At 44.5% G+C, this 25845-nt stretch overlaps 4 protein-coding genes across 5 annotated transcripts; 2 read left to right on the plus strand and 2 right to left on the minus strand.

Moving 5' to 3' along the window:
* Positions 1–3999: 3999 nt before the first annotated feature.
* Positions 4000–6692, plus strand: LOC107276772 (transcription repressor OFP13). 2 transcript variants are annotated; one of them, XM_015795387.3, is made up of 2 exons: positions 4000–4983; positions 6111–6692. In XM_015795387.3, the coding sequence occupies exon 1, from the start codon at positions 4143–4145 to the stop codon at positions 4956–4958; it is 816 nt and encodes a 271-aa protein (XP_015650873.1). In that variant the 5' UTR covers positions 4000–4142; the 3' UTR covers positions 4959–4983; positions 6111–6692. The 2 variants fall into 2 exon arrangements, with proteins under 2 accessions (XP_015650873.1, XP_025883401.1); XM_026027616.2 differs by having other exon boundaries at positions 6114–6692.
* A 6887-nt stretch (positions 6693–13579) lies between these two features.
* Positions 13580–14146, minus strand: LOC136351404 (NDR1/HIN1-like protein 2). The gene has a single exon (XM_066303488.1). The coding sequence runs from the start codon at positions 14144–14146 to the stop codon at positions 13580–13582; it is 567 nt and encodes a 188-aa protein (XP_066159585.1).
* A 3452-nt stretch (positions 14147–17598) lies between these two features.
* LOC4344425 (NDR1/HIN1-like protein 1) lies at positions 17599–19322 on the minus strand. Its single transcript, XM_015795388.3, has one exon. It carries the CDS (start codon positions 18799–18801, stop codon positions 18118–18120), a length of 684 nt encoding a protein of 227 aa, XP_015650874.1. The 5' UTR covers positions 18802–19322; the 3' UTR covers positions 17599–18117.
* A 5464-nt stretch (positions 19323–24786) lies between these two features.
* On the plus strand, positions 24787–25633 carry LOC4344426 (uncharacterized protein At4g14100). The gene has a single exon (XM_015793418.3). It carries the CDS (start codon positions 24895–24897, stop codon positions 25363–25365), a length of 471 nt encoding a protein of 156 aa, XP_015648904.1. The 5' UTR covers positions 24787–24894; the 3' UTR covers positions 25366–25633.
* The last annotated feature ends 212 nt before the right edge of the window (positions 25634–25845 follow it).

A 25845-nucleotide genomic window follows, 5' to 3' on the forward strand; every position in this document is an offset into this window, starting at 1 on the left:
GGTTTTGGGGCATCGATCGGCAGTTGGGCATGCATGAGTGAAGAGTACTGTCAAGGACATGTGCATTGTGGAGCCATGCATAATGCATTGCGTTGCATTATTGCGCCTGCACTGTATATGGTCATTTGCCCTCTTGAAATTAAGCCACAAACCCAGAGCAGAGCTAGGTAGCTAGGTCCATTATATTGGAGATGAAGCGTAGGGTAGTACAACCTTTGTGAAGTGCATACTGTTTCTTGTCCTTGGAAGGATAACACAAACATGTACAGTAACTACAATATGTCTGGTGCTAGCTAGCTCTTACCAATTATATGTGATGAGCAGGCAGTATAGCAAGAAACAATTCTGCAATTGAGCAATGCTATTGCTAAGCTAGCTAGCTGCATGTTCCACAACAGTGGATCTTAGCAAGTGACGCATAATATTAATTGTTGTGCAGTATGTGTGGTCCTTATGAAACAGTTTTCCTTCTCTGAATTAACTATTATTGCCTAGCTAGTTACCTTGAGATTTTTACGCAAGTTCATTTGGAGCATTCATATATACTCCACATATTTGCTCCGTGTAGCTAGAGTCCTAAATTATACTCGTACGCAGCAGTGTGCGAGATATGATCTCCAGGATTGAACTGCACCTAGCAATGCTTGCTGTTCCCGAATAGTACGTACTGTAGATACAGGCGACAGGATCTGCAGGATATCATGCGTGCCACAGCCCACAGTGAAGATGTCGGCAGCTGCATCAGGCTTTGGAACGATTAAGAAATCCGAGATGATCACATCGTCAAAGATAGATAATTAAGGAGCATCTATAAGGTGGTATTTCAGGATATAGTAGTATTTCTCCAAATACTATCTATATATATTCTATACATCTTCATTTTACCAAATACATATATATACTGGTGGTTCGGCTGCATTGCACGTGTAGTAACTAGGATACAGTTGGCGCCAGCAGTTTTTGCAACCACCTTAGCTACGATGCACAATCTGTAGGAGGAACGACTGAAAAAAAGGAATTCAAATGTGGTGGTGGCTGCAGCCAGCCATAATTCCTTAGAGATTATACTCAAGTCTCACCAACTTACAAGCTAGAGAAACTCAATAAATATGCATGTCACAGGTTCCCTGTGGATCCTTAATCTTCATGCCATAAGATGAGGAAGTGTTCAATGTGCTAAAGGATGAAAGAAAGATGGAAACGAAGCTCTAGAGGTGAGTGCAATAAATTGAGTCTCATGTTTAGCCACACTTGCATAAATGCTACTCCATATAATTTTATATAACCAATTTGGTTTGTTTACAAGTTCATAAGAAATGAAGGGGTTTGTCTCGTTGGTATCTACACATTGTATCACATTTTTTTCCCTCTTGGTACATTGTAGCACTTTGCGCACTCTGTGCTAGTATGCATGTACGGTTTGTGGCAAGTGGTCACACCTATATTAAGATTATTTATTTATATATTTTGTGCAATTGAGTTCTACATGCCCGTGACTAAACTAATATGATGGCATATAGTATTACATAATCTTAGATAGAAAAAAAAGTTGTGGAAAACTATAATGGACAACCATTTGCATACAAACCAAGGCAAATAGCTATAGGCACCAAAATGGCAACACAGGGACAATATTTGCAACAAGCAGGCAAAAATTGCTACAATTCACCACCATTCATTTATTTCATGAATATATCAACTAATAAATTTTGTCCTACTCTTGGTGTCTGGTAACTTCAATAATAGTATAATTTAGAAGTCACTGCAATAATAATACAATCAATTTGTTAGTTAATATAATATATTATTCCTGTCTCAAAATATAGTAACTTTTAGCTATATATGTTTCTAATCATGCTTTTTTTGTCTAGATACATTGATAAAACTTGTTATATTTTGGGATGGAGGGAGTAGTACATTCATTTTGTCAGTTTATTTCTCTACCTGTTCATGTCTAATTGATATTGAAGGGGAAATTCCATCCGCATTTACTGCTTGGGTTGAAATTTTCTGCTGCATATATATTGGATTGGCAAGTCATTCAGATAATTATATGCACTCCATTCAATTGCTCCCGGTATTCATTCAAATCCGCATGTGGTTTAGTCAAATGTACTGTGGATTTGAATGCCATGTTTAGTAGTAGTACCGATTACCGAAGATGCACAGATGTGCTGGAAAACAGTACCAAAAAAAACTGTAATGATCTGAGGAATTATCCTTCGTGAGCTGTACGTGTACGTTATAATGTTTTTTTTTTAAATTTCTGTAAGATTCAGGATGTTGTCCCCTTGCTAATTTGTTTTATTTTTGTAGTACTAGTGTGGAAGTGCTCTGAAAACCATAAAGAAGACAAAAAAGAATACTCCAGCCTGCCTGAAACTGCTTTGTACATCAGAGGCGAAGGGTTGGATTATTTATTAATCGTACGTGACATAAAGTTTGTGATTATATTATACTAATTGGGAGTGCAGCATGGCATTGGCAGGTTCAGCCAGGTGAGAAAGGAAAGGAATCTGCATGCATTGCACTAGCAGCAGCATACAAGTGCAGTACTGGAAGCAGAGCACCCAGCTGATATATATCATGCATGTAATTAAGCAAGTTCATGTGAAAATTGAAGTTTGCTTAATTTTGCAGGGCAGGTTGAGGGACATGACAGATGGATATATTTTATATAGGCAGATTAATGTGTGTGCATCAATCTTAGTATATTCTTGTTACAGAGGAGTTAGTTGTGGAGTCGATTAATTGAGCTGGACTGGATCGGAGCCTCTTTTGTGTTGTCTTTGTCTCCAAGTGATTAATTAGTTGTAGCAAGTATGTGCACACTTGCACATACTCCATATGTGTACTGGACTGGAGTCAGTCACCTATCCTTTATTATTCCATTTTGGACTTAAGCGGCAGACTAACACTTCCACACAAATTAAACACAAGCATGTGAAGATCGATCGATATAATTAATCCATCGAGTCATTGCATGCATATATATTGATTGGATTTAATATGCACACAGGGGTAGGGCACAAATCTCATTCAATTCATCTATGAAAATTTAACCATATTTGAGAAGGCATAAGAAGGTAACATATTTTTTATATAAATTTAAAATCTCTAGGCACTAGATATATCAAGATATCAATAGTGTAAATTTAGGTATCTTGAGATATATTTTTTTAAGAACCATAAAATTTTACCATTTACCTATCTTTAATCTGATCAAATTACTTTGTAGTACTAGCAGGATCGAGGATGGGCGGCCTGTCCTAAGAGTAGGTACAATAGCAGACTATTAACCAGCTACAAATATATTTTAATGAGATAAAAGATGAGAGAGAAGAGCAGTGGGCTACAGGTCTGTAGCCAGTTGTAGCACGGACTCTAAGACGCAACATGTGTATGACAGGTGGGACCATATACTAATAGTATAGTAAGCAACTATTGTATAAATTGGCTATTAGATTGGCTATAGATGAATTGAAGCTAGTAGTTGGCTATACTATTAACCTTGCTCTAAGTGCACTACTCTAGTGCTTAATTAGTTGTACACAATCCCTTCAAAAAAAATAAAAGTTGTACATAGATATACCAGGGAACAAATCCTATGCACATAAATTTCTCGTGTACATCAACTAACAAATGTTACGAAAAGTTCTTAAAATAATAGATATTTATTTCTAATAGTATTACACATATATGCAAAGTCTTATATTAAAATTCATTATATTTTAGGCTAAAAAAAGAGAAAAATCTGACAGTTTTAAGGGTAAATATCTGTCAGAATTTTGTTACGGCTAAAATATAATGAATTTGAAAATAAGATTTCACACATAGATATAATACTATTGGAAGCATGCGTCTAATTTTTTAAGAATTTTCTATGACATTTGCTAGTTGGTGTGTATAGGATATGTCCCCGACACATCATATGTCTATAGTGTGCTTAGTTAAATATATATGCATATATATGGTAGTGCACTCCTACTACCTGCACATATATGTGCCTAAAATCCTCTTTCTCTCTCTAGCTACATCGATCGGTCTCACACGAGCTAACTTATTAGCTTCTCATGAACTCCGGACGGTCCATCTGAATTCTATCTTGTCTGATCCCATCCATATCAATACATTAGCTAGCCATGGTGAATAGGAAGAAGAAGAAGACCAAGCTTGGTATCACCTCTCTTCTCTTCAGCAGCAGCAGCAGCAGCGGCAGGGACACATCCACTACTACTAGTGGCTTGCCGTATTCGTATTCGTCGTGCTCCAATATGTCGTCGTCGTCGTCGGCGGCGGCGGCGGCGTGGCAATGGCCATCCTGCAAGCAGCCGAGGACACTCTCCTTCAGGCAGCAGCAGCAGACGATGATGAAGACCATGAACTCCGCTTACTTATCCGCGGGCTTCTCCTTCGCCTCTCGAGACAGCCACAGCTCCACCTGCAGCTGCTGCAGGAGCAGGACGGCGTCCGACGCCTCGGCCTCCGCCGACGCCGTCACCCGCGCGCTGCGCTCCGACCGCCTCTTTTTTGACCCTGACGCGTCCCCGGCCGCCGCCGCCGACCTCAAGCTCAACAAGGCCAAGGCCAATAAGACGAAGAAGAAGGTGGAGGCGTTCGGCGGGGCGACGGCGATGACCATCGAGTCGTCGAACCCGTACCGCGACTTCCGGGAGTCGATGGAGGCGATGGTGACTAGCGGCGGCGGCGGCGGCGGCGCTGATGACTGGCGGTGGCTGGAGGAAATGCTGGGGTGGTACCTCCGGGCCAACGTCAAGAGCACACACGGCCTCATCGTTGGCGCCTTCCTCGATTTGCTCGTCTCTGCTGCCGCCTCGCCAGCTGCTTCTTCTTCTTCCTCCTCTCCGGCGGCCAAAGGCAAATATTCCTCTTGCTGCAGCGCCTGTTCCTCTTCCTCCATCAAGCTGGAAGAAGAACATCAGCTACGACATTACTAATATATAATTGATCCACACATCTACGGTAATTAATGTTCGTTTAATTAATCAATTCAATGGATTAATTATATATTGGAGCGTGCATTTTATTAACTACTCCAGTGGTAGTACATCATATACTAGTATATTCGAATTTCATACATCCACAGTTTCCCCTCTCAATTTGTGAATAGGCGGAGTCGATCGCCATCACCATATGTACGTGTGATATTTTAATTTGTCAGTCACCGATCTCTCCCTATGACATGCTCACTTCGTACTAAAATAAATAAATTATAAGATGAAATGTGATACATCTTAATTATTACTACGATATGTCCAGATTGGTAAATCAGAATATCACATTTCATACTAAGTTTATTTATTCTATAATGAAGGGAGTATATACATGTGCGCATCAATCGATGGCATATGCATATCTCTCTATCTACTATGTGACGCACTACATAGTTTTTCATAGAGAAAATATATAATGCAAAACTCTATAGATACTACAAATCTTTTTTTTTGCGGGGATAGATACTACAAATCTGAAACTACTGTAGGATAAAATATGAATGTCTGATATTTATCCATATCTCAATGAGTGGTATAGTAGTGTTTAGGCCCTGTTTAGATAGATGGGACTAAAACTTTTAATTCCCTATCACATCGGATGTTTGGATACTAATTATAAATATTAAACATAGACTATTAATAAAACCCATCCATAATCTTAGACTAATTTGCGAGACGAATCTATTGAGCCTAATTAATCCATGATTAGCCTATGTGATGTTACAGTAAACATTCTCTAATTATGGATTAATTATGCTTAAAAATTTTGTCTCGAATTAGCTTTTATTTATATAATTAGTTTTGTAAGTAGTCTATATTTAATACTCTAAATTAGTGTCTAAAGACAGGGACTAAAGTTAAGTTCCTGATCCAAACACCACCTTAGTGAGCGCCCAGCACAGCTAGCCTAGATAGGCCAGGCGTGCTGCCTTGCTATGTTGATTTATATATCGATTGAGATCTACTGGAACAATGATGCATGAGATGAGATCGATAATTGTATATACTGGGGCGAGCAGCTAGCTTGTGATCATTGGACATAAGACGGTCGATCAGACATCATTAATTACAGTATATCAATGTTGTATATTTCAGCAGTGCCGTTGGACGACTGATCTCATCCAGAAATATGGCATCGATAGCCACTCGGCCTGTCCTTTTTGCGCTCAGAAGCTTGAGACGGCGAAGCACATCCTACTCGACTGCGTGTTCGCTCGTCAGGTCTGGTTACGGGTGCTGTCGCCTCCTGGCTGGATTGCCCTCTCTCCCCTCAGTGGCAGCTGGCTTCAAGACTGGTGGCCATCTTCTAGGTCATGTTTACCTAATCACCTCCGTGCCAGTTTCGACTCCCTGGTCCTTCTGGTCTCTTGGCAGGAACACAACTCCAGAGTTTTTGACTCTGCGCTTTCTTCGGTCTCAGTGATTCTAGAGTCCATCCTTTCAGAGGGCCGTTGTGGTCGTTAGTGGGCGTTGCTTACTTTGGATACTTGTTAGGAGTGTTGCGTGGCTTTGCCCCCTCCCGCTGTTTGAAGTAGCGTTATCCGTTGTACGAGTTTTTCTTTTTCTTCCTTGGTTTTTGTCTTTATTTTCTTCCTTCCTTGGCATAAGCCGGTCTGGCTGATTGTGTTGTGTAACAAAAACTCTATTCTTTTAATTTATTGACGTACAATCTTTTTACTCGTTCGTGAAAAAAAAACAGTATATCAATGATCGATATACCGGGGAAGGTCATTTTGTCCCATAAATGGTTGTACAATAGGGTGTATTTGACAGGAGTAAAGTAGAAGACGGAGAAAATATATGATTAATTAAGTATTAATTATTTTAAACTTAAAAATATTAATATAAAATTTTGAAAGCAACTTTTCTTTTATTAAGAAAATATCATTTAGCGGCTCAAAAAACATGTGAGCGACAGAGGGTATTTTCTCTTAGTCCACTACTAACGCGAAGGCAACCTTGTTCTTTCTAGCTATGTGATGTAATTAAATGGCTATACAAAATTCTAAAAAATATTAATAACATAGATATGTAATTGTGTGAGATATCATTACACAACATACAGGTTTAAATATAACATATACAAGTCTATTATATATACTATTATAAAAATTGAAGATGTTTCCACGGTCCGTCATCCGTGTTTGAGTCGGTTTTAATTTTATGTTTTGGTTTTAATCTATATCTCTTCTCTATCTCTATTATTATAAAAATTAAAGATGAAGATGTTTTTGCCGGTATTTTGGTTCATCATCCGTGTATGAGTTGGTTTTTAAGTTCGTTTGCTTTTGGAAATACATATCCGTCTTTGAGTTGGTTTGTAAGATCGTTCACTTTTGGTAATACAGAAGGAATCATATAAGAAATCTGTTTAAAAAAACTCGCATGCTAACTTGAGACGTTGGACTCCTAACTGCAGCTCATGATTTTCTAAAAATATATATATGTAAGCGAACTCCGACAAAGAATTTCATCTTAACTAATGTAACGCTCCGCTTTTCGTGAGTCGTTAAAAACTAACTCGGTAAAATCCTAATTGCGAAAATTTTCGTTCTTTGTGTGAGAGTCTAAGTTGTGCCAAGGATCCCAATTTAATCCCGTTGTTCCCTCTCATCGAAATCAAAATCCTCCACCTCGAAAATTCCTCTTCCGATTCAAGTCTCTGGAATCAAATTCCGAAAGTCAATCCCTTCCCTTGAATCCTCCCCAAATAATTGTTCCCATTCCCGAAAGTATCAAACTCCCACTTTGTTTCCTTACTCGTCTCCTTGAACCCTTGTGTACAAGTATCAAAATTTAGATCCAAATCCCAATTCCGGAAGTCACTCTCTCCCTTCCTTGAACTCGTTGCCAAATCTTTCTCCCGATTTCGAGAGAATCGTTTCTCATCCAAATCATTTCCTTGACTCCACCTTATATTCCCGAGAACAAATACCCAAGTATTCCTTTTGTATCTTTTCCATGACTTCTCCTTGAGTTTCCCTTGATACATCCCTAAACCCTCGAGTTCGAATATCAAATTTGAATTCGAATCCAAACCCTAAATCTCTCCAATTCTATCCAAATCAGTTTTCTCTGTGAAAGTCTAGTTTGCCTCCCCCAAGTTCTATGGGCCGAACGCCCCTCCCCAGCCCATTTCCTCCCTCTGCCGTCCTCCTCCCTCCTCTCGCACGTGCGATGCATCCGCGTGAGCCGAGCAGAGAGAGAGTTCTCTCGCTCTCTCGTCCTCTTCCTCTCTCTCGCTGTTTCTCTCTCTCTCGTTCGATCTCCCTCTCCTCGGCGCCGATTTCCCGCCGCCGCCGTTCGAAATCCGGCCGCACCCCCGCGTCGCGCGCGCGCTCGCTCGCGAGGTGGCCGACCGGCCGAACGCCGCCGCCATCAGTCCTCGCGCCGCCGACGCCACGTGCGACCGCCTTGCCCCCGCTCCATGACAAACCGACCGCCGCCATCATCGCCGACGTCATCCATGGCCCCCCCGCCACCCCACGCCGCACCCGTCCAAGAGTGGGAGAAGCAGCTGCTCTCCCTCTCCTCCTCCTCCTCACTCTCCCTCTCCTCATTATGGCAAGGGACCAAGCCCCTTTTTTACCCTTCTTTTCCCTTTCCCGACCACTGCCGGTGTCACTGCCTCTACGCCGCTTGACCGACCGCGCCAACTCGCTCTCCTTGACCGCGCCAGCCCGCGCTCCCGCGGTTTGATTTCCGCCGCTTGATCCACCGCCTTCGCCGTCCAACGCATCCACGCCGTCGCCGTTTTCGCACTGCCCACGAAACCGCCGCTGCCACCCGTGAACACCAGCCGAGCTCCCTTGACCATCGAACTCCTTTCCAAACAATTGTCCCAACTCCGAAAATATGTGGTTTCCTTCGGATCCCTCTCAAATAATCCCTTGAACCGCCAAATACAAATCTATCCCGAAAATATCAATTTCTCACCTTGATCTCCCTTCCCTGGTTCCTTCATATTTAGCTGAGTTCAAACATGCAATTTGAATTCGAATTTCAATTCAAATCCAAGCCCCAAACCTCCCAACTCAAATTCTCTGTATAAGTCTATTTAGCCTCCCCATGTTTTGGATGGGCCGGATTTCCTCCCCTCGGCCCACCTTCCCCGCTGCTCCTCCCCTCGCGTGCTCGCGCGTGCGCCATGGCCGAGAGAGAGAGAGAGCTCTCTCTGTTCCTTCTATTCTCTCTCTCTCTCTCTTATTCTCTCTCTCTCTCGTCGAGCTCCCCCACCGGTGCCGATTTCCGGCCGCCGCTGTTCGAAATTCGGCCGTGCCAGCTGCTCCGCGCGCGCGCGCCGTGGTGGCCGACCGCCTGGTCGCCGCTGCCGTCAGCGCCCGCGCCGCCCGTGCCCTGTCACCGCCCGACCCCGCTGCTCTGTGCGCTCGCGTCCAAAGACGCGGAGGCAGCGCCTCTCTCTCCCACGCGCTCCATCCTCCCTCTCCTCGTCCAAAATCGACAAGGAGCTGAGCTCCTTTCCCCTCCCCCTTTTTCTGCTTTTCCCCCTCTCAGCTAGCGTCACATCCTCTGCCTCCCGTGACCGTCTGTCGCCACTTGACCGCGAGGCCGCCAGCCGAGCTCCCCTTGACCGCCCTCATTGGTTCCTTCCCCTCGAAGCCCCATCTCCACCTATAAAACCCGCACTCCCCTCCCTCGTTCGGCTCCTAGCCTCTCCACCATCGCACCGTTTCTCAGGCCAAGAACGCTCGCCCAACGCCGCGGCCTCCTCCGTCGCTGGTGTTCCCTTCCTCGCCGCCTTGCGTCGCCGCTCGGCCAACGCGGTGCTGCCTGCCGTGAACACCATCCTCCAGACCCAGCGCCGCCCTCCCCGAAGCCCGGCCGTTTTCCTTCGCCGGCTTCCCGTTTGCTCGCCATCGACGCCGTTCATCGCCATCGGTGAGCTCTTCACCTAATCCTCCTCGTTGTCACCCTCCTGGATCACTGTAGAACACTCCCGAACCGCCGCTTTGATCGCCGGACCCCTCTCCCTCCCCGGCGGCGTTCCGCCCTTCCCCACACCGCGCCTCGCCGTCGCCGGCCTCTCTCAGAGTCTCTCCGCCCCATCCGACCCCGAGAACAATTTCCCAGAGTCCTAGAGATGCTCCCGCCACCACGAATTGACCCCATTCTCTCCCGGCGTGTTTTCCCCCTTTTGCTCGCCGCCGGTGGCCGCCGTCGAAATCCGCCGCCTCCGTCCAGTTCCGGCCACATCCGAGCCGAGGAATGGAGTCTGCGTCTCCTTTTCCCTCCCTCCGGTGGTCTCCCTTCCTCCCGCCTCGCCTCGCGGCCGCTCCGCCGACGCGCGCCGCCGCCTGCCGTCCATCTCCCGGTCGGTCTCGTCTTTCTCCTCTCGCCGGCCCGCGTGGCTGCCACGTAGGCGCCACGTCGGTGCCAACTCGGCTAGACCGAGTCAAACCGGCCAGCCTGGCTAGCCCCCTCCGTGCGCACGGACCACGGTGCGCCATGCGGCTGCACGTGGGCCCGTCGCGCCTCGGTCCACCCGGCGCACCAATCGTGAGCCGCATCCACCCGAAACCCTAAACGCCGCCCGCGTGCTCCCATCCCTCCGTGAACCGTGTCGCCGACATGCGGGCCCCACCCGGGACCTCGCATGGTGGGTTCGGTCCACCCGGACCGCCCCCTCTCCCTTCCGCGCGCCCCTAATGGGCCGCCTCCTTGCGCCCGCGCCGGCCCAATGGCTTGGCCGAGCCTCCTTCAACCCATTGGGCCGCGCCTCACGCTCGGCCTAAAAGTCCATATTTCCTCCCTCCGTCCAAGTCAGTGTCCATCTCTCATGAGCTAAAAGTCCATATCTGCTCCCTCCCAATTTACTCCTCTCTCACCTTTTGTAGGCCCCACATGTCAATGAGTAATTAAAGAATATTCCAAGAATATTCTTTTCCACGAATTCAATAAACCATCTCTCGTATTCCAGAAAAATTCGACAAATCATTTCCTTGTCCAGAAAATTCAGATAAACTTCCAATATTCATATCTCTCGATCCGTAGCTCCGATCGACTCCGTTCCACTTCCAGTATTTCTATAAAATTGAGATCTATTTAATGGCACTATTAATTAGTCTAAATAGGATCCTTCTTTTGGTCTTTTGTTTAGGTTTTCTATTGTTTGCGTATAGTTACGGTTGCGGATTTTCGTCGATCGTGGTTATCTCGAAGATTCGTGAAGCTCCGTGAAGGCCTTGAGCAAGGCAAGTCACCCTTTGATCAATTGCCCCTATAATTGAAAAGTCATTATTATTTTGTTTGCAACTTGCATGATTAGAATCACACACTTAACTTGCTTGGCCTCGGTTTGCGTGCCAAACCGACGGACCTACCCAGTAGTCGCACTAATTTCCGTAGGTCGTACTACCCTGATTCCTTGTCGCTCCACCCTTGTGGTACCTCGGTATTCGTGCTCTCTGAGCGCGTATACCAAATATCCCACATACACCGTTGTTTGTCGAAAACTTGGGAAATGGGTTTGTGAAGCCTTCAAAACCCGACATGTGGTGTCGGTGTGTTTGAAAATAAAATGAATTGTGAAAACTCGCGATGCGGGGGTTGTGCCTATGTGGCACTGTCCCGTATTCGCATATAAGGACCGATTCCTGTGGGAAACTCATCGAACATAATCAAAGTGCAACCACAAGGTGGAATGGGACACCCTGGCTAAGTAACTAGTCGGTTCAGGGAAACCTCGCATGCCAATAGTTGGGAACGCCGGGGCGGGGTCGGACAAACCGGGTTCCTGGTAAGGCAATGACGAGAAGCTTGCTCACTTACCGATCAAGGTGGTTGGAGTTGATTTGTGAATGCCTAAAATGGCCTATACTTACGTGAGGATTTGATCCTTCTATGTGGCATGAGGTAACCCTGGGTCGGCTTGGGAAAGGCTTTGTCGCGAACCTCTGACACCGACCAGTGTCTGGAGTAAGTTCGTGTCTTGTGGGTAAAGTGTACCCCTCTGCAGAGGTTAACTAACTGTTCGAACAGCCGTGCCCACGGTCATGGGCAGATGTGAGGTGGTTCCCGTTGCGTAGATTTGTTTGCCTGTGCTTTGTGAAAAGTTGTTGTGGTGTGGGAATCGTAACCAGAATCAGCCTATGTGGCAGATGGATGACCTGAGTGGTCAGAAACGAATCTGTGTGATTCGGGATGTCTGCGGGCATCATAGACTAGGCTTCCCGAGTGGAAGCGGATTGTTATGCTGCTGGGCAGCTGGACTCTGGGAGTCTGAGAAAATGAAAGAAGCTCTGGGAGCCGATTAATCAAGTGGAATGGCTCTGGGAGCCGAGAAGTAATGATCTGACCCGGGAGGTCGGTACATTACCAAATGAGCTGTTGAAAAACATCTCTTAAAGTCGAATCGAGACGCAAGTCTCTTTTCGGCCCAAACTTAGAAAGAAATAAATCACTTAGTGATTTCAAAATGTCTTCAAATAAAAGATTTGCAAAACAACCTTGCCTCTCTTCCAAGCTTGCATTAAACACCTAAATTCCCGTGACTTGCTGAGTACGAAAGTACTCACCCTTGCTCTATATAAATATATATATATATATATATATATATATATATATATATATATATATATATATATATATATATATATAGTTCCTCCGCCCTGAAGAGAAGATAAAGTGAAGTGAAGATTAGGGTTTCGTCCTGGTTCCCAGCCGTCGCCTGTGGTGTTGGGTATTAGACCGTTGGTTCCGCTGCTGCTGTTGTTGGTGTTCGCCTCGTCCGTGTCATCGGTTGTATTCTCGGGCTGTCTGAGCTGCAACCTAAGTTAAGGTAAATAAGTCCTCTATTTATTTTAAAGATTGCTATGATTCATATTTGTCACCGTGGGTACCAGCACTATGTCCTAGGACTGGTACCGAGATCGCGGTTTTGTAGGAAGCGGTTCGCGCCGTTTTCCCTACGACACGCTCCTATCAGGTGCCGTTGTACGGCGGTATCAGATTGGGGTGTGACAACTAAACCATAAAACAATAATAAAATTAAAATAGACTTCACCCGTTGCAACGCACGGGCATTTTTTCTAGTTGAGACAAAAATAACAAATCTGACTATGAATAATAGTGCTTGTACTACTAATTAGGGTGTAATCTAGTAGTATTTTATTACTCATGTTGTGGATCAAATTTGAAAATGACTTTTTTGGTGGATGTAGACGAGTATCAGTTAATGTTGTCATTCAGATTTTTCTTATAACTATTTGAGTAGTATTTAAGATTTACAGAGAAACGAGTACTGGACATACAGTTAGGGGAGAAAAGGAAAAAGCAGTTCCAATCGATGTCAAAGTAACTAGGTGTCAGCCAAAGTAACTAATTAACAATGAACAAGTAAGTATGTAGGGTTAACTATACTGAACTGAAAATAAATGCCATATATATATAGTTGCATGGAATGGAAGATGAATATATATATATATATATATATATATATATATATATATATATATATATATATATATATATATATAGAGAGAGAGAGAGAGAGAGAGAGAGAGAGAGAGAGAGAGATCTCTAAAGAGAGATGAGTAATAATTGGATCAGTAGGAGATGTGGCAGGTGGTGGGGTGGAAGTGGTGGGGATTATGATTATTAGTGGTGGTGGTGGCGTTGGAAGGAGAAGGGTGGAGGCGGAGCCTGAGGGGGCAGTCGAGCTTGATGTTGGGGCCGGGCAGCCTGATAATGGCGGACGGCGTGAGCTTGATCTCGGTCTTGGCGGCCATGGTGACGTGGATGGAGTAGATGCCCTCGGTGTCCTCGCGGCGGAAGGCGGCGGCGGCGAGGCCGCCCAAGAGCTGGTGGCGGCCTTGGAAGGAGGGGGTGATGCGGGTGGTGTTGGTGGAGGCGGGCTGGGAGAAGTCAGGGAGGAGGGCGTGGGCGAAGCGCTGGTCGTGGTAGTAGGCGTCGGCGGCGATGGAGTGGTAGCGGAGGGCGAGGCGGGCGTTGTGCCTCGTCAGGTCCACCCCCACCGACAGGTTGTAGCTCAGCGTCCACTCCTTGAGCGCCAGCGAGAAGGTGGACAGCTCCGCCCCCGCCGCCGTCGCGTGCAGGAGGTTTGGCCGGAACATGAGGTACACCACCATCGCCACCACAAGCACGCACCCCATCCCCGCCACCACGCAGCTCGCCACGCCGCACACCGCCGACCGCCGGCAGGGGTAGCAAACCTCGCCGCCCGCTCCCATTCTACCTCGATCGCATCGACCAGATGACTGGAATTGGATGCGAGACGAGGGGAGTAAGGCGCTGCATGCTTATGCCCCTCTTTGCATGCGTTGAACTGGCAACGTACCCACTGCAACCTGCAAGATAAGGCCTAACCAGCCTAGCCTGCCCAGCCACATCATGGCCCACTTACTTCCAGCCACGGCCCAACTGGAAATGGGCCGCATCAAACAGTTTAACAAACAAGAGAAAGTTCTCCTTGATCACATCCCTCAACTAGGGGTCGAGTTTTATCTATATATTATATTGACGGTGATTTTTGACTGACATGGTGCCCTCGTGGCACATTGATATTATCATCATCCTACGTGGCGTCTAGGTGGTGCATACATAGCCCCAACTTATGAAAGTCCCTGATATGGACCCACACATAAGTCTACGAGAAAAATATAGTGAGGTCCGCATATCATCTCCCCCTCTCTCTACACTTTTATATTCCTCTTGATGTCTTGGTTGTCCACCGCCACCGGGCACCAAGGGCAGTACAAGGAGGTGCTCCCTTCAAGCCTCACCTATCCCCTCCCCCCTCCCTCTGAGCTGGCAGCCACAACGCCAATGCCGAGGGATGTTACCAGGGCAAGATTCTCCGACAACACAGCCTATTCGGTTGCAAAGAACCCTGCCACCACACGAATCCCCTAACCTTGTGAGGGCCACAAGGAAGGAGCAACAAGGGCCACAAACTGGCACTCCACCAGCTCCCATTGGAACACCTAATGTCTCTACCATCGGGATGAGATCGGTGGCGGGTTTAGGTGGCATTGCTACCTACTCCCAACATGGTGGGATGGGACTGGGCTCGCAAGTGGCAGCCGGGGGAGGGGGCATCTCTGCATGATGATAGCGGGCTAGAGGACGTCAGTCTCGCATCGTCGCTGACCGGCTCAGCCCTCCTCGTGCTTCCCCTCTCATTCCCTTGGCTCTGTCGAGATCCTTCGTAGCCTCACACGGTCGATGCGAGTGCAATGCGCGAGGAACACCGATAGTAGCTAGGGAGAGAGAGGGGGTGGAAGGGGAAGGAGATAAGAGTGAGGATGACACCTGGTCCAACTGCACTTTTTTATTTTTTAACTAGATACCCACTGACATGTGGGTCCCACATATATGTTTTATTTTTAACAGGATTCCCACTTACATGTGTGTCCCATTGTTTTTTCCTCTAGTGACACATAAGCATCATGTAGGCACCTCGTGGGACGAAAACCCAATTGAATAAGCATCCCACGTCAGCCAAAAAGCTCTTGGTACCGCAGAGGAATTTGATTTTCATTTATTTTGGATATAGGGAATGCTTAATACCCGATTTTATGGTTGATATATAGATGTACATTACTACTCTACCTCTATTTGAGTGACTTAAAGTGAACATTTTTTAGCAAACAACTAGTAGGGCCTAGCTACCGCTCCTTTCTCTCCTTTCTCTCTCACGAAACCATGGCATGGCAAGTTGGCAACTCCTCCTATTTCTAGGCTGCGGTGGCGCCGCAGCTACCACCGTCGTCCATGGAATGCCGGCCACTCTCACCCTAAAGCCTGCGACCTCGACTATCGCCTGCGATGGAATGGGACCCTCCCTTTTAATTTGAGCAGCCAAAGGTAATTAATACTTCTTCTATTTGTTCTTTAATATATGACATTGTTGATTTTTAGATATATTTGATCATTCATTTTATTAAAAAGTTATTGAATTATTATTTTTTTTATTATGATTTGATTTATCATTAAATATTTTTTTAAGGATGACTTATATTTTTTATATTTATATAAAATTTTTAAATAAGATAAATGACTAAAAGTTTATCAAAAAGTCAACGGCGACATATATTAAAAACAGATTTAGTAATAATCAGCCCTGGTTTCTGTTTCTCCCCTAAAATCCATCTCCATCTACTATTTGAAGAAATTAACAGGGTAGCTGATGGTATGTGTACGGTGCTAAACCTCCAAATCGGATATTACTACTCCAGTTGGTAGTGCAATGTCATGTCGAATTGATGATATTTTCCTTTTAAGTTTGCTTCTCTATCACTCTATCTGCACCCAGCCCAACTACTTTGCTTGGATCTTAATTACACAGTCCGTCAAACCCAAAATTTACTAGTCAAAACTCAAAACAGATATGATCTTTCAAAAATCAAATTACGAGTAACAAGCTAGGGCCAAAACAAAGTACACCCAGTAAACCTTCAAAGAAAAAAGAAAACCCACCAGTATTGTGCCTTAAACAAAATCCAAGGAATTGAATTCTGTGAAACACAGGGGTATTAATTATTAATCTTGACATATCCATGAATTTGTATTCCGGCAGTTACATATTCTCGTATGTTCATCCTGGTGGCAATTGTATTATTGCGTATCACATATTCACATTAGTTTATAAATTGGTGTCAAAATTTTAAAACTTATTTTAAGGTTGATTTTAAAGTTTATTTTGATCGTAGTTTATTTTTCGGCATCGACTTTTAAATCGTGAGTAACACACAACTATAAAAAAAATTTACCTACAATATTTTTTACTTCTGTTCCATTTTCATCTAAGCAGCTGTAGGCTAAACGATCGGACCAAGCCAACTTTGCTAAGGTCTCCTTCGAAACATATGAATTTTTCATAAGAAACATTTCAATTTTTCTAAATTTTTTATGAAATTCCTCCAATCCAAAATAGGCCTAGGACCGGCCGGCTGTGAGGATCAAATAGTGCAGGCAAAGAAGATAAGATTGATGCAACAAGCCACATATATACATGTAGAGATATGTATATGGGTGTAGGTGTTTGCCCCACTTAGTTTGGACAAATGCACGCAAGAGTCCAGAAATGTCATCATGCAACTATAAGGACATCTCAACTCCCAACCATCTCCTTTTCTTTTCTTGTTCTTTTTTCCTGACAATCAATTTATTTGCTACTTCTCCACTCAACTGGACATATAGATCGATCTTTCTAGCTAGTGATGAGTACTGATACTAGCATGTCAACAAATTAAAGGAGCTAGGTAAGGTACCTGGTGACCAATCCTTTGACAACTCGTTAATTAGTGAGTATTAATTAACAATGGCAGGTAATTTTCATCTGTAATACCTTTTTGTCAATAAATTAATGTTCCGGGCTGGCGTTGGACAACTGCTGTAGTTTCCTAAAATAAATAAATAAATAAATAAATAAATAAATAAATAAATAAATAAATATATATATATATATATATATATATATATCTATATATATATATATATATATATATAAGCTAGACGGACGTTTCATGTATCAATTGTAATATGCCTAGCATTATTTCTGCTACTAGCTTGTTTAATTTATTGATTAATAGCTAGAAATAAATTGAAGGTGAAGACGAACACTCTTTGTTGAAAAATGAACAGAACATTAATTGATTACAATGTTGCAACTATGTAGTATGCATGTGAAGATAAGTACAATTATTATATATTCTAGTAGTAATTACAAGATTGTAGCAATTGCTTAATTATCCCCTCTCTATATGCGAATTATTACTACAAGTAGCTGTACACCTGAACCATGCAGCTAGCCACAAGCATGGCACTGTACGTAGTACCAAAAAAAACACAGGCATGAAAATTAAGTAAGAAAAAGGTCAAATTAATTCGTACTGTAAATACATAAAACCACTGGTGGCAGGCATATATGCAAGATTACTCCGATCCTCACTCGATCAGTTGAGCTGAGCTTTTAATTATATAGCTTCTTCATCAGGGCTGTGCTTGTAGAATGTAGATCGATCAATTAAGCAAGCAATTATATATGGAAGGAGGAGAATTAATTAAGGATGATATGATTTGTTGGATGCATGAGAGGAGGATGAGGAGATGGATGGATGGATCAGACGTCGACGACGCAGGCGGCGGCTCGCTGGAACCTGAAGTAGCCGTTGCCGCCGCCGGAGTTGGAGCCGTAGCTTCCCCGGCCGTCGTTGACGATGAGCAGGGCGGGGCACCTGACGCGGAGGTGGTAGTGTCCGGTGATGAAGGCGCCGGCCTTGTAGCGGATCCAGCCGTCGACGCGGATGGTGACGAGCAGGTAGCCGGCGGTCTCGTCCTGGGTGATGGAGACGGCGAGGTAGGGCGGGAGCTGGACGTTGTTGCCGGAGAGGAAAGGGGACCAGACGGTGAGGTCCGGGTGGCCCTGGTACACCGGCGGCAGCGACGTCGGCACGGTGATGCGGAGGCCCTTGTACTCGGCGTACACGTCGGCGCGGTCGTAGTAGATGCCCACGCGCTCGTTGCCGTTGCGGGCGGCGAGGGTGGTCTGCATGGTGACGGTGAGGAAGGAGAAGTAGCCGGAGGAGGCGGTGGCGCCGGCGTAGGAACCACCGGTGGTGACGTTGAGGCAGACGACGGTGAGGTCGTTGAGGTAGAAGCGAGGCTTGGTGGGGCGGAGGATGAGCCAGACGATGAGGACGATGAGGAGGAGGAGGAGAAGGATGCCGAAGATGGCCGCGCAGCAACGCCGGTACAGGCGCTGCCGCTCGCAATCCTTGTGTTGCTCGCAGTGCTTGATCGACATTATATATCTATATTCTTGCTAGCTAGCTAGTACTATTTCTCTAAATTTCTTGTGTAATTCTTCCCAACTCTCTCTCAATCTGCTACAACTTGTTGCTTCAATTCCTTGTAGCTAGCAACTAACTGGGACTAATAATCGATCTTACTAATAATTGAGGGGTATGGTAGGAAAGGAATAATTGAGAGGTATGGTAGGAAAGGAAGGGCAGAGAGTGAGTGAGGAGTGAGCTCGCTAGCTACCAACAACAATAAGCTAGGTAGGAGGAGGAGAAGAAGATGGACAAGTAAGTGGAGAAGAAGAAGAAAGAAGATGGACAAGTAAGTGAAGAAGAAGAAGAAGAAGATAGTTGGTGGCAGGCCACATCTAGCTATCTATCGTTCGATCGCTACATGTCATGCATCCCCATGTGGGGTGCCTAGCTCTCTCGGTGTTCTTTCTTTCTTTCTTTCTGTTTTGCACGCTCGTACGTACTCCATGCTTTCTTCCTGTAATAAGCAGACACATTATTCAGCATTCAGCTGCGTGATTAATTTGACTGCATCATGCAGGGCTCTCTCTCTTTTGTTACCTACCTATGTGAGATCTACTAGCACTAGTAGTTCACAATTGCCGAAATTTCCCAATCGATCTTTCTGCACTTTAGATGTGCCTAATTAATTAAACAGATACTTCAGAGGCTGGTTATTATTTGTTTTTCAGGTGAAAGTAATTAGTACCAGCACGAGTAGCTAGCTAGATAGAGGTGGGAGAAACACTATTTTTTTTAAAAAAAAACATTTTTCGTGGAGAACAACCCTTTTTATTACTAGCGGATTAAACATATATACGCTTGTAAAAATGCTACCGCTGTGGGCGGAAAGACTGTGCCATGCTGATAGGACTGTTATCGAGTCCTATAAACATATTCTATCCTCTCATCTCCGTTCAAATACAACTTAAAGTCCCTATACTCCAACTTCCTTTTAATTGAAATTCAGGTGGGAAGCTCTCCCCAGGATGACCAGTCTAAAAAAACAGAGTTGCTAGAAATATGGCGCCATATGCTATAGTCGATTTTTTTTCAACCACTTACACAGTAGTTATACCTCATTTACACCCCACTTACATATATAATTAGTATGTAATTTTCGAATTTACATATGCAATTTTAGTACTTACATATGTAATTTTGAGACTTACATTGTAAATACACTAAAATTACATATGTAATTTATGGACTTACAATATAAATACATGCCGACTATTTTTTAATGAAAAATATGGCGCCACAAATATAGCTACACAAAAAAAAAATTGTATTGAAGGGATTTCCGGTCACGGATCACCGGCGAGAATCAATTTTTACACCAAACTGCCTAGGAAAAAACGTTTCTTGCTGATGGGCTTCCTAGGGCATAGTTTGCGAAAACATATATCCGTTGGCGGCATAAAAACCGTCAGCGATCATCATCGATGGTTGCAGGCAATCTGTTTCCGTCAACGAAACTAAAAGTGAAATCATAAGTAATTTCCCATTTTGTAGTAGTGAAATCATAAAGGTGGAATTAAAAGTGTGAGTGATTGAGGGAGTGTGGCATTAGCTCGCAAAAGTGGATATATATACATAGAGAGAGAGATGGCGGCAGGTAAGCTGTCAAATTCAGACAAGTCCATTTCATCAACATCAACTTTTTGTTTCTCTGTTTTAAATTCTTTTTGGAGAAAAAAGAAAAAGGAACAGGACGATCGAGAAAAAGATAGGAGGCAATCGAAGCCAGGGATAAGTGGATCACAATTAACTTAGGCACGCAGAGGCCGATAGATCACCTGGCTTCTTGTCAGTCTCAATTTCGATCTGAATATTGTTTTGCTCCAGTAACTGCACGTATACATGTTTAGTTACAAATATGTAGCATATCACGTCATTTCTCATTTCCTCACATGCATGTGCCGGCCTGCCTGCCGGTTAGCTCTAGTAGCAGGGGCTGGCTAACGGGCGATCGATCTCCATCCACCCCTATACACTTCTCTCCCCCCTTCTTCCTCCCTTCTTCTCTTCCTACTACACTATAATTTTTTTTACAAAAATAAAAAACAAAGTATATGTATATATATATATATATATACACACACACACACACACACACACACACACACACACATGAATCGGGTATGTAAACTTTTGACTTATAAACTTTGGGTCTATAAACTTTAGATGTATAAACTTTAGATGTATAGAAATACTATATATAAAAAATATTTGAATTCAAATTCAAATTTGAATCGGATATATAAACTTTTGATTTATAAACTTTGGGTCTTTAAACTTTAGATGTGTAAACTTGAGATGTACAAACTTTAAGTGCATAAATTTACTAAAATAGAAAAGTAATATGGTGCCAAAAAAGAAACCAGGTAAAGGGAGGGGATCCGAATTTGATCGCTCCTTAGCAATCTCGCTAGTAGCGTGCCATCCACCGATGGATGCATGTTCACTAATCCAGCACTCAATTAGATCAATTAGCTTGATTAGTTAACAAAACAATTAAGGGTTGAATCAAAGTAAGAGGCAAAATAATTATGTTTCCTGCGTCGATACGATCCACGTCCACCACTACTTAGAAAAAGAGTTTTTTCTGGCGGTCAAAATTGATTTTTTTGCTTGCGGGTAGCCAGCAAAGGCTAGTGAAAAATGCATTTTCACTGGTACGCAGCCGGCTGCCAGCGAAAATCAAGTTTCGTAGGCAGCATGTTAATACAACCGCTCACAAAACTACCATCTTCACTGGCAACAATTTAAGAGGACCACCAGTGAAAATATTTTTTGGGGGTAAAAACAATTGAAAATCAGTGCGCGCTGGCTACCATGGCCGCATGCACCGCCCACCGCCTAGCCCCACCATGGAGGCTCCCTTGCCACCACTGAGCCCTATTCACAGTTGGTCACCGCCGCCACCGGTCGCCACCGCGGAGCCTGTAGAGGAGAGGCTCCCTTGCACCACCTCACTCTACTGAGCCCAGCTATCGCCACCAGATCAAGCGCCTGCAGGAGTCCTCGCCGCTGGTCCGCCTCCTGCGCGAGTCGCCGCCGCCACCTAGGGATGCAAGCGGGGCGGGCAAGCGGGTTTTTTTAACCCGCTTATCCCACTTCTGGTTCATTTTTTCTTCTAAATTTTGTACTACCATATGAAAAATAAACTAGCAAGCGGGTTTTTATGCGGGTAGCGGGACTACCCACTTGCATCCCTACCGCCACCCCCTCCCCTTTGCCTCCGCCGAGCCCGAAGAGAAGAGACTCCCCTATGCCACCCCACTCTGCCGAGCCCGGCCACCTCCCTAATGCCTTACTGCCACGGCCGCCGCCCTCTAGGTCCGCGCTCGCGAGGGAGAGCTCGGCCGGCCGGCGGTGGTTCCGCCGCTCCGTGGCCCGCTGACGCTGGATTTGGAGCCCTTCGTCGCCTCCGTAACGCCCTACCGGAGCCATCACCGTCATGGCCGCCACCCTCCGGATCTGAGCCCGCGAGGGAGAGCTCGGGCAGCCGACGGTGGATGTACCTCTCCGTGGCCCGCTGACGCCAGATCCGCGGAGGTCGATCACGTGCCGTCACCATCGCCGCCGAGCGGTGTCACCGCCAAGCCCCGCCATGCACCGCCGATTCTTCCCCACGCGTTACCTCCGAGTCCCCTCCTTGTCGCCGCCGCCGCCAGTGGGGATGGAGGAGGAGATTGGTGCGACGACTTACGGTGGGTAAGGAAGGCGCCACTGGTGAGGGAGGAAGAGAGGGAGGCGGTGGGTTGGGGGATCTGGAGAAGAGGAGGCGATGGGTGGGTGGATGTGGAGATCCGGTGGGTGGTGGTGGTTTTTAATGTCGTAAATTTGTTTTAGTGTGCCGATGTTTTTCACTAGCGGACCTATTTAGCCGCCTCTGGTAAAAGTAATTATCATTTATTTTACGGTGACTTAATTTATCGTCAAATGATTTTTAAGCATGATTTATTTTTATATTTACATAACATATTGAATCAGAAGAATGGTTAAGCGTTTGTAAAAAAATTAATGGCACCATATATTAAAAAAGGGAGATAGTAGCTCGTGAAGCATGCTGGTTGGTGGCAGATCATGCTCGATCGCCCCCATCGTCGCCCAGCTTATATTCCTCGTCCAAACTAAAGAAACAATTAAGCTCCATCGGAGACGGTCATTATCTATAGAGTAAAGTGCACGGGCGGTCTCTAAACTTGTGTGGGTGTGTCAACTAGGTCCTTTAATTCTCAAAATAAATTTTTGGGTCCCTCAACTTGTCTCGGGTGTCATATAGGTCCAAAAGGGTTTCAACCCGCTCCGTGTGCTGACATGGCATGCCATGTTGGCGCCTACGTGTTAGTAGAACCCATATGTCAGCCACATATAGAAAAAAAAGGACATATTTTTTCTCCTATCTTTTTTCATTTATTTTTCAAAAATTAAAACATCATTTTCTTCTCTCTTTTTAAATTTTATTTTTTTCTACATGATTGACATGTGGATCCCACTGACACATAAGAGTTACTGTGGCTTGCCACATTATCTCATAGAGTGGGTTAGAGCCCGTTTAGACCTATATGACACATGACGAGTTTGGGGACCCAAAAATACATTTTGAGAGTTTAGAGATCTAGATGACAACATATATATATATAAACTTAGGCTAATAAAATCTTGCTACTAAAAATATCATGCACTCTTTAGTTTTAAATATCTAAAGAGTAATTCCTTTTTAGGATATTGCTGGCCTCGGCCGCCCGATGCAGAGAAAAAAATCGGTAGACCTCACACTACTATACGTATGCAATATTGTATCTAGCCACTAGTTTATTCTCTTTCCCTCTTTCACACTTTAAATATTTTATCTCCTAAACTACTTATCCAATCTACAATCCGATCACACCGTTGTATTCATTGTAATTAAATTTTTACTACAAAATATTATATGATTATATTCCGATAAAAGAGAAACATGTGTTTGAAACCGTTAAATTAAACTCAATATTTTATATGTGATAGCGGCACGTTTCAACCCGTGTTTCCGATGTGTTTCACAAAATTGATGCAACTACATGCCTCTATTATGTCTTCTCTCTTCATTCCATCCATCCATGCATTCATGTATTTAATGATCTTAAAAAAATTCTCCTAAATTACTTATTCGATCTACGATCCGATCCCACCGTTGTATTTATTGTAATTAAATCTTTACAATAAGAATCACATGATTATATCCTGATGAAGAAAAATGTTTCAATCTGTTGACCCTCGATATTTCATACGCGCGTGATAGAGACATGTTTTAATGTGTGTGCTTTCCTTGTGTATCACAAAAAATTTGAATGTTTGAATGGTTGATTTTTTTCACCATATATGACCTAACATTTTTAGAACGGTCAAATGAAATGTTTGACCGGTAAGAAAAATCAAACACCCAATTTGGAACATTGGTCTGGTAAGAAAAACCGAACACTCGATTTGGAGTTTGCTCTTTTTTTTCAAGCTATTATTAATTGTTCCATCAAGAATAGGAAAGCTCCATGGAAGTCATTTAGGCCCTGTTTAGTTTCTAAAAAGTTTTTCCCAAAAACATCACATCGAATCTTTGGACACATGCATGAATCATTAAATATAGATAAAAACAAAAACTAATTACACAGTTAGGGGGAGACGAATTTTTTTAGCCTAATTAGTCCATAATTAGCCATAAGTGCTATAGTAACCCACATGTCCTAATGACGGATTAATTAGGCTCAAAAGATTCGTCTCGCGGTTTCCAGGCGAGTTATGAAATTAGTTTTTTCATTCGTGTCCGAAAAATCCTTCCGATATCCGGTCAAACGTCCGATGTGACACCCAAAATTTTTCATTTCTCGCGAACTAAACGGGGCCTTAGGTCCGTGCATTGCAGCCACAGACGTGCATATCACCTCGTCCGACCCGGCTTTAACATAGCTAGCGAGTACTACCTTTATTTATTTACAACTAGTTAATTATTAATTATTACTGTGTGATCCTCTAGCTGTAGCTAACCCGCGCGCCGCTCCGAGAGATAAGATAAACCCGCGAGTAGTGAGAGTCGACGATAGATGGCGCCAACGCTGCCGTCGTGGTGGTTGCTCTTCCTCCTGCTCCTCGGAGTTGGCGCCACCGCGGCGGCCAGAGGCAGCAAGAAGCTGACTCCCCCGGTGTCGACGGCGTACGAGTGGCCGGAGCGGTTCCACGCGGTGGTGGTGTCGATCAACCTGACCAACCACGACCGCGGCGGCGGGCGGCTGCAGCTAATCGAGATCTACTACGACTGGCCGCATGGCCGCGACCTTAACATCGTCAGGGACCAGCTCTCCGGCGATCCACCGCTGTACAACGTGGAGTGGGTGAATGGCACCTCCTACCTCTTCGACACCGCCGCCTCCAGCTGCCGCACCTTCCAGTTCCCCGTCGGCATCCTGCCTCGATCGGGCGTGACACCGTGGACGCCGACGTCGCCACTGGCCGCCCCGTCCGCTGGATATTCAACGGCAATACGCGGCATGTGCTCGTGTTCGAAGCCGGTGTAATCCTCCAAGTGGCAGGCGCCGCCGTACTGCTTCCTCAACCTCAATAATCTCGTCGCTCGATCGATCTCGCTGCCTCATGATTATATTAACTGTGATCAGGTTCGCATGCATATATATTGGACCAGCTGATGATTATATCCACCCATCGATCAATTCATGCCAAAGTCGATCAATATATCCTGTGCACGCGCGTACAACTTACTGAGTATATATGTTGTATATATAGTTTCCTCTCTGCTACCAATTAATTCATCCGTATTTTAATGTATGACGCCGTTTAACCATTCGTTTTATTTAATTTTTTTTTAAAATATGAAAATATTTATGTCATGCTTAAAGAACATTTGATGATGAATTAAGTCACAATAAAATAAATGATAATACAATAAAATTTTTGAATAAGACGAATGTTCAAACGTTGGACGAAAAGTTAACGGCATCATACATTACAATATGGAGGTAGTAATTAATTAACTGTGA

Source organism: Oryza sativa, chromosome 8 (assembly GCF_034140825.1).
Source record: "Oryza sativa Japonica Group chromosome 8, ASM3414082v1".
Taxonomy (NCBI): domain Eukaryota; kingdom Viridiplantae; phylum Streptophyta; class Magnoliopsida; order Poales; family Poaceae; genus Oryza; species Oryza sativa.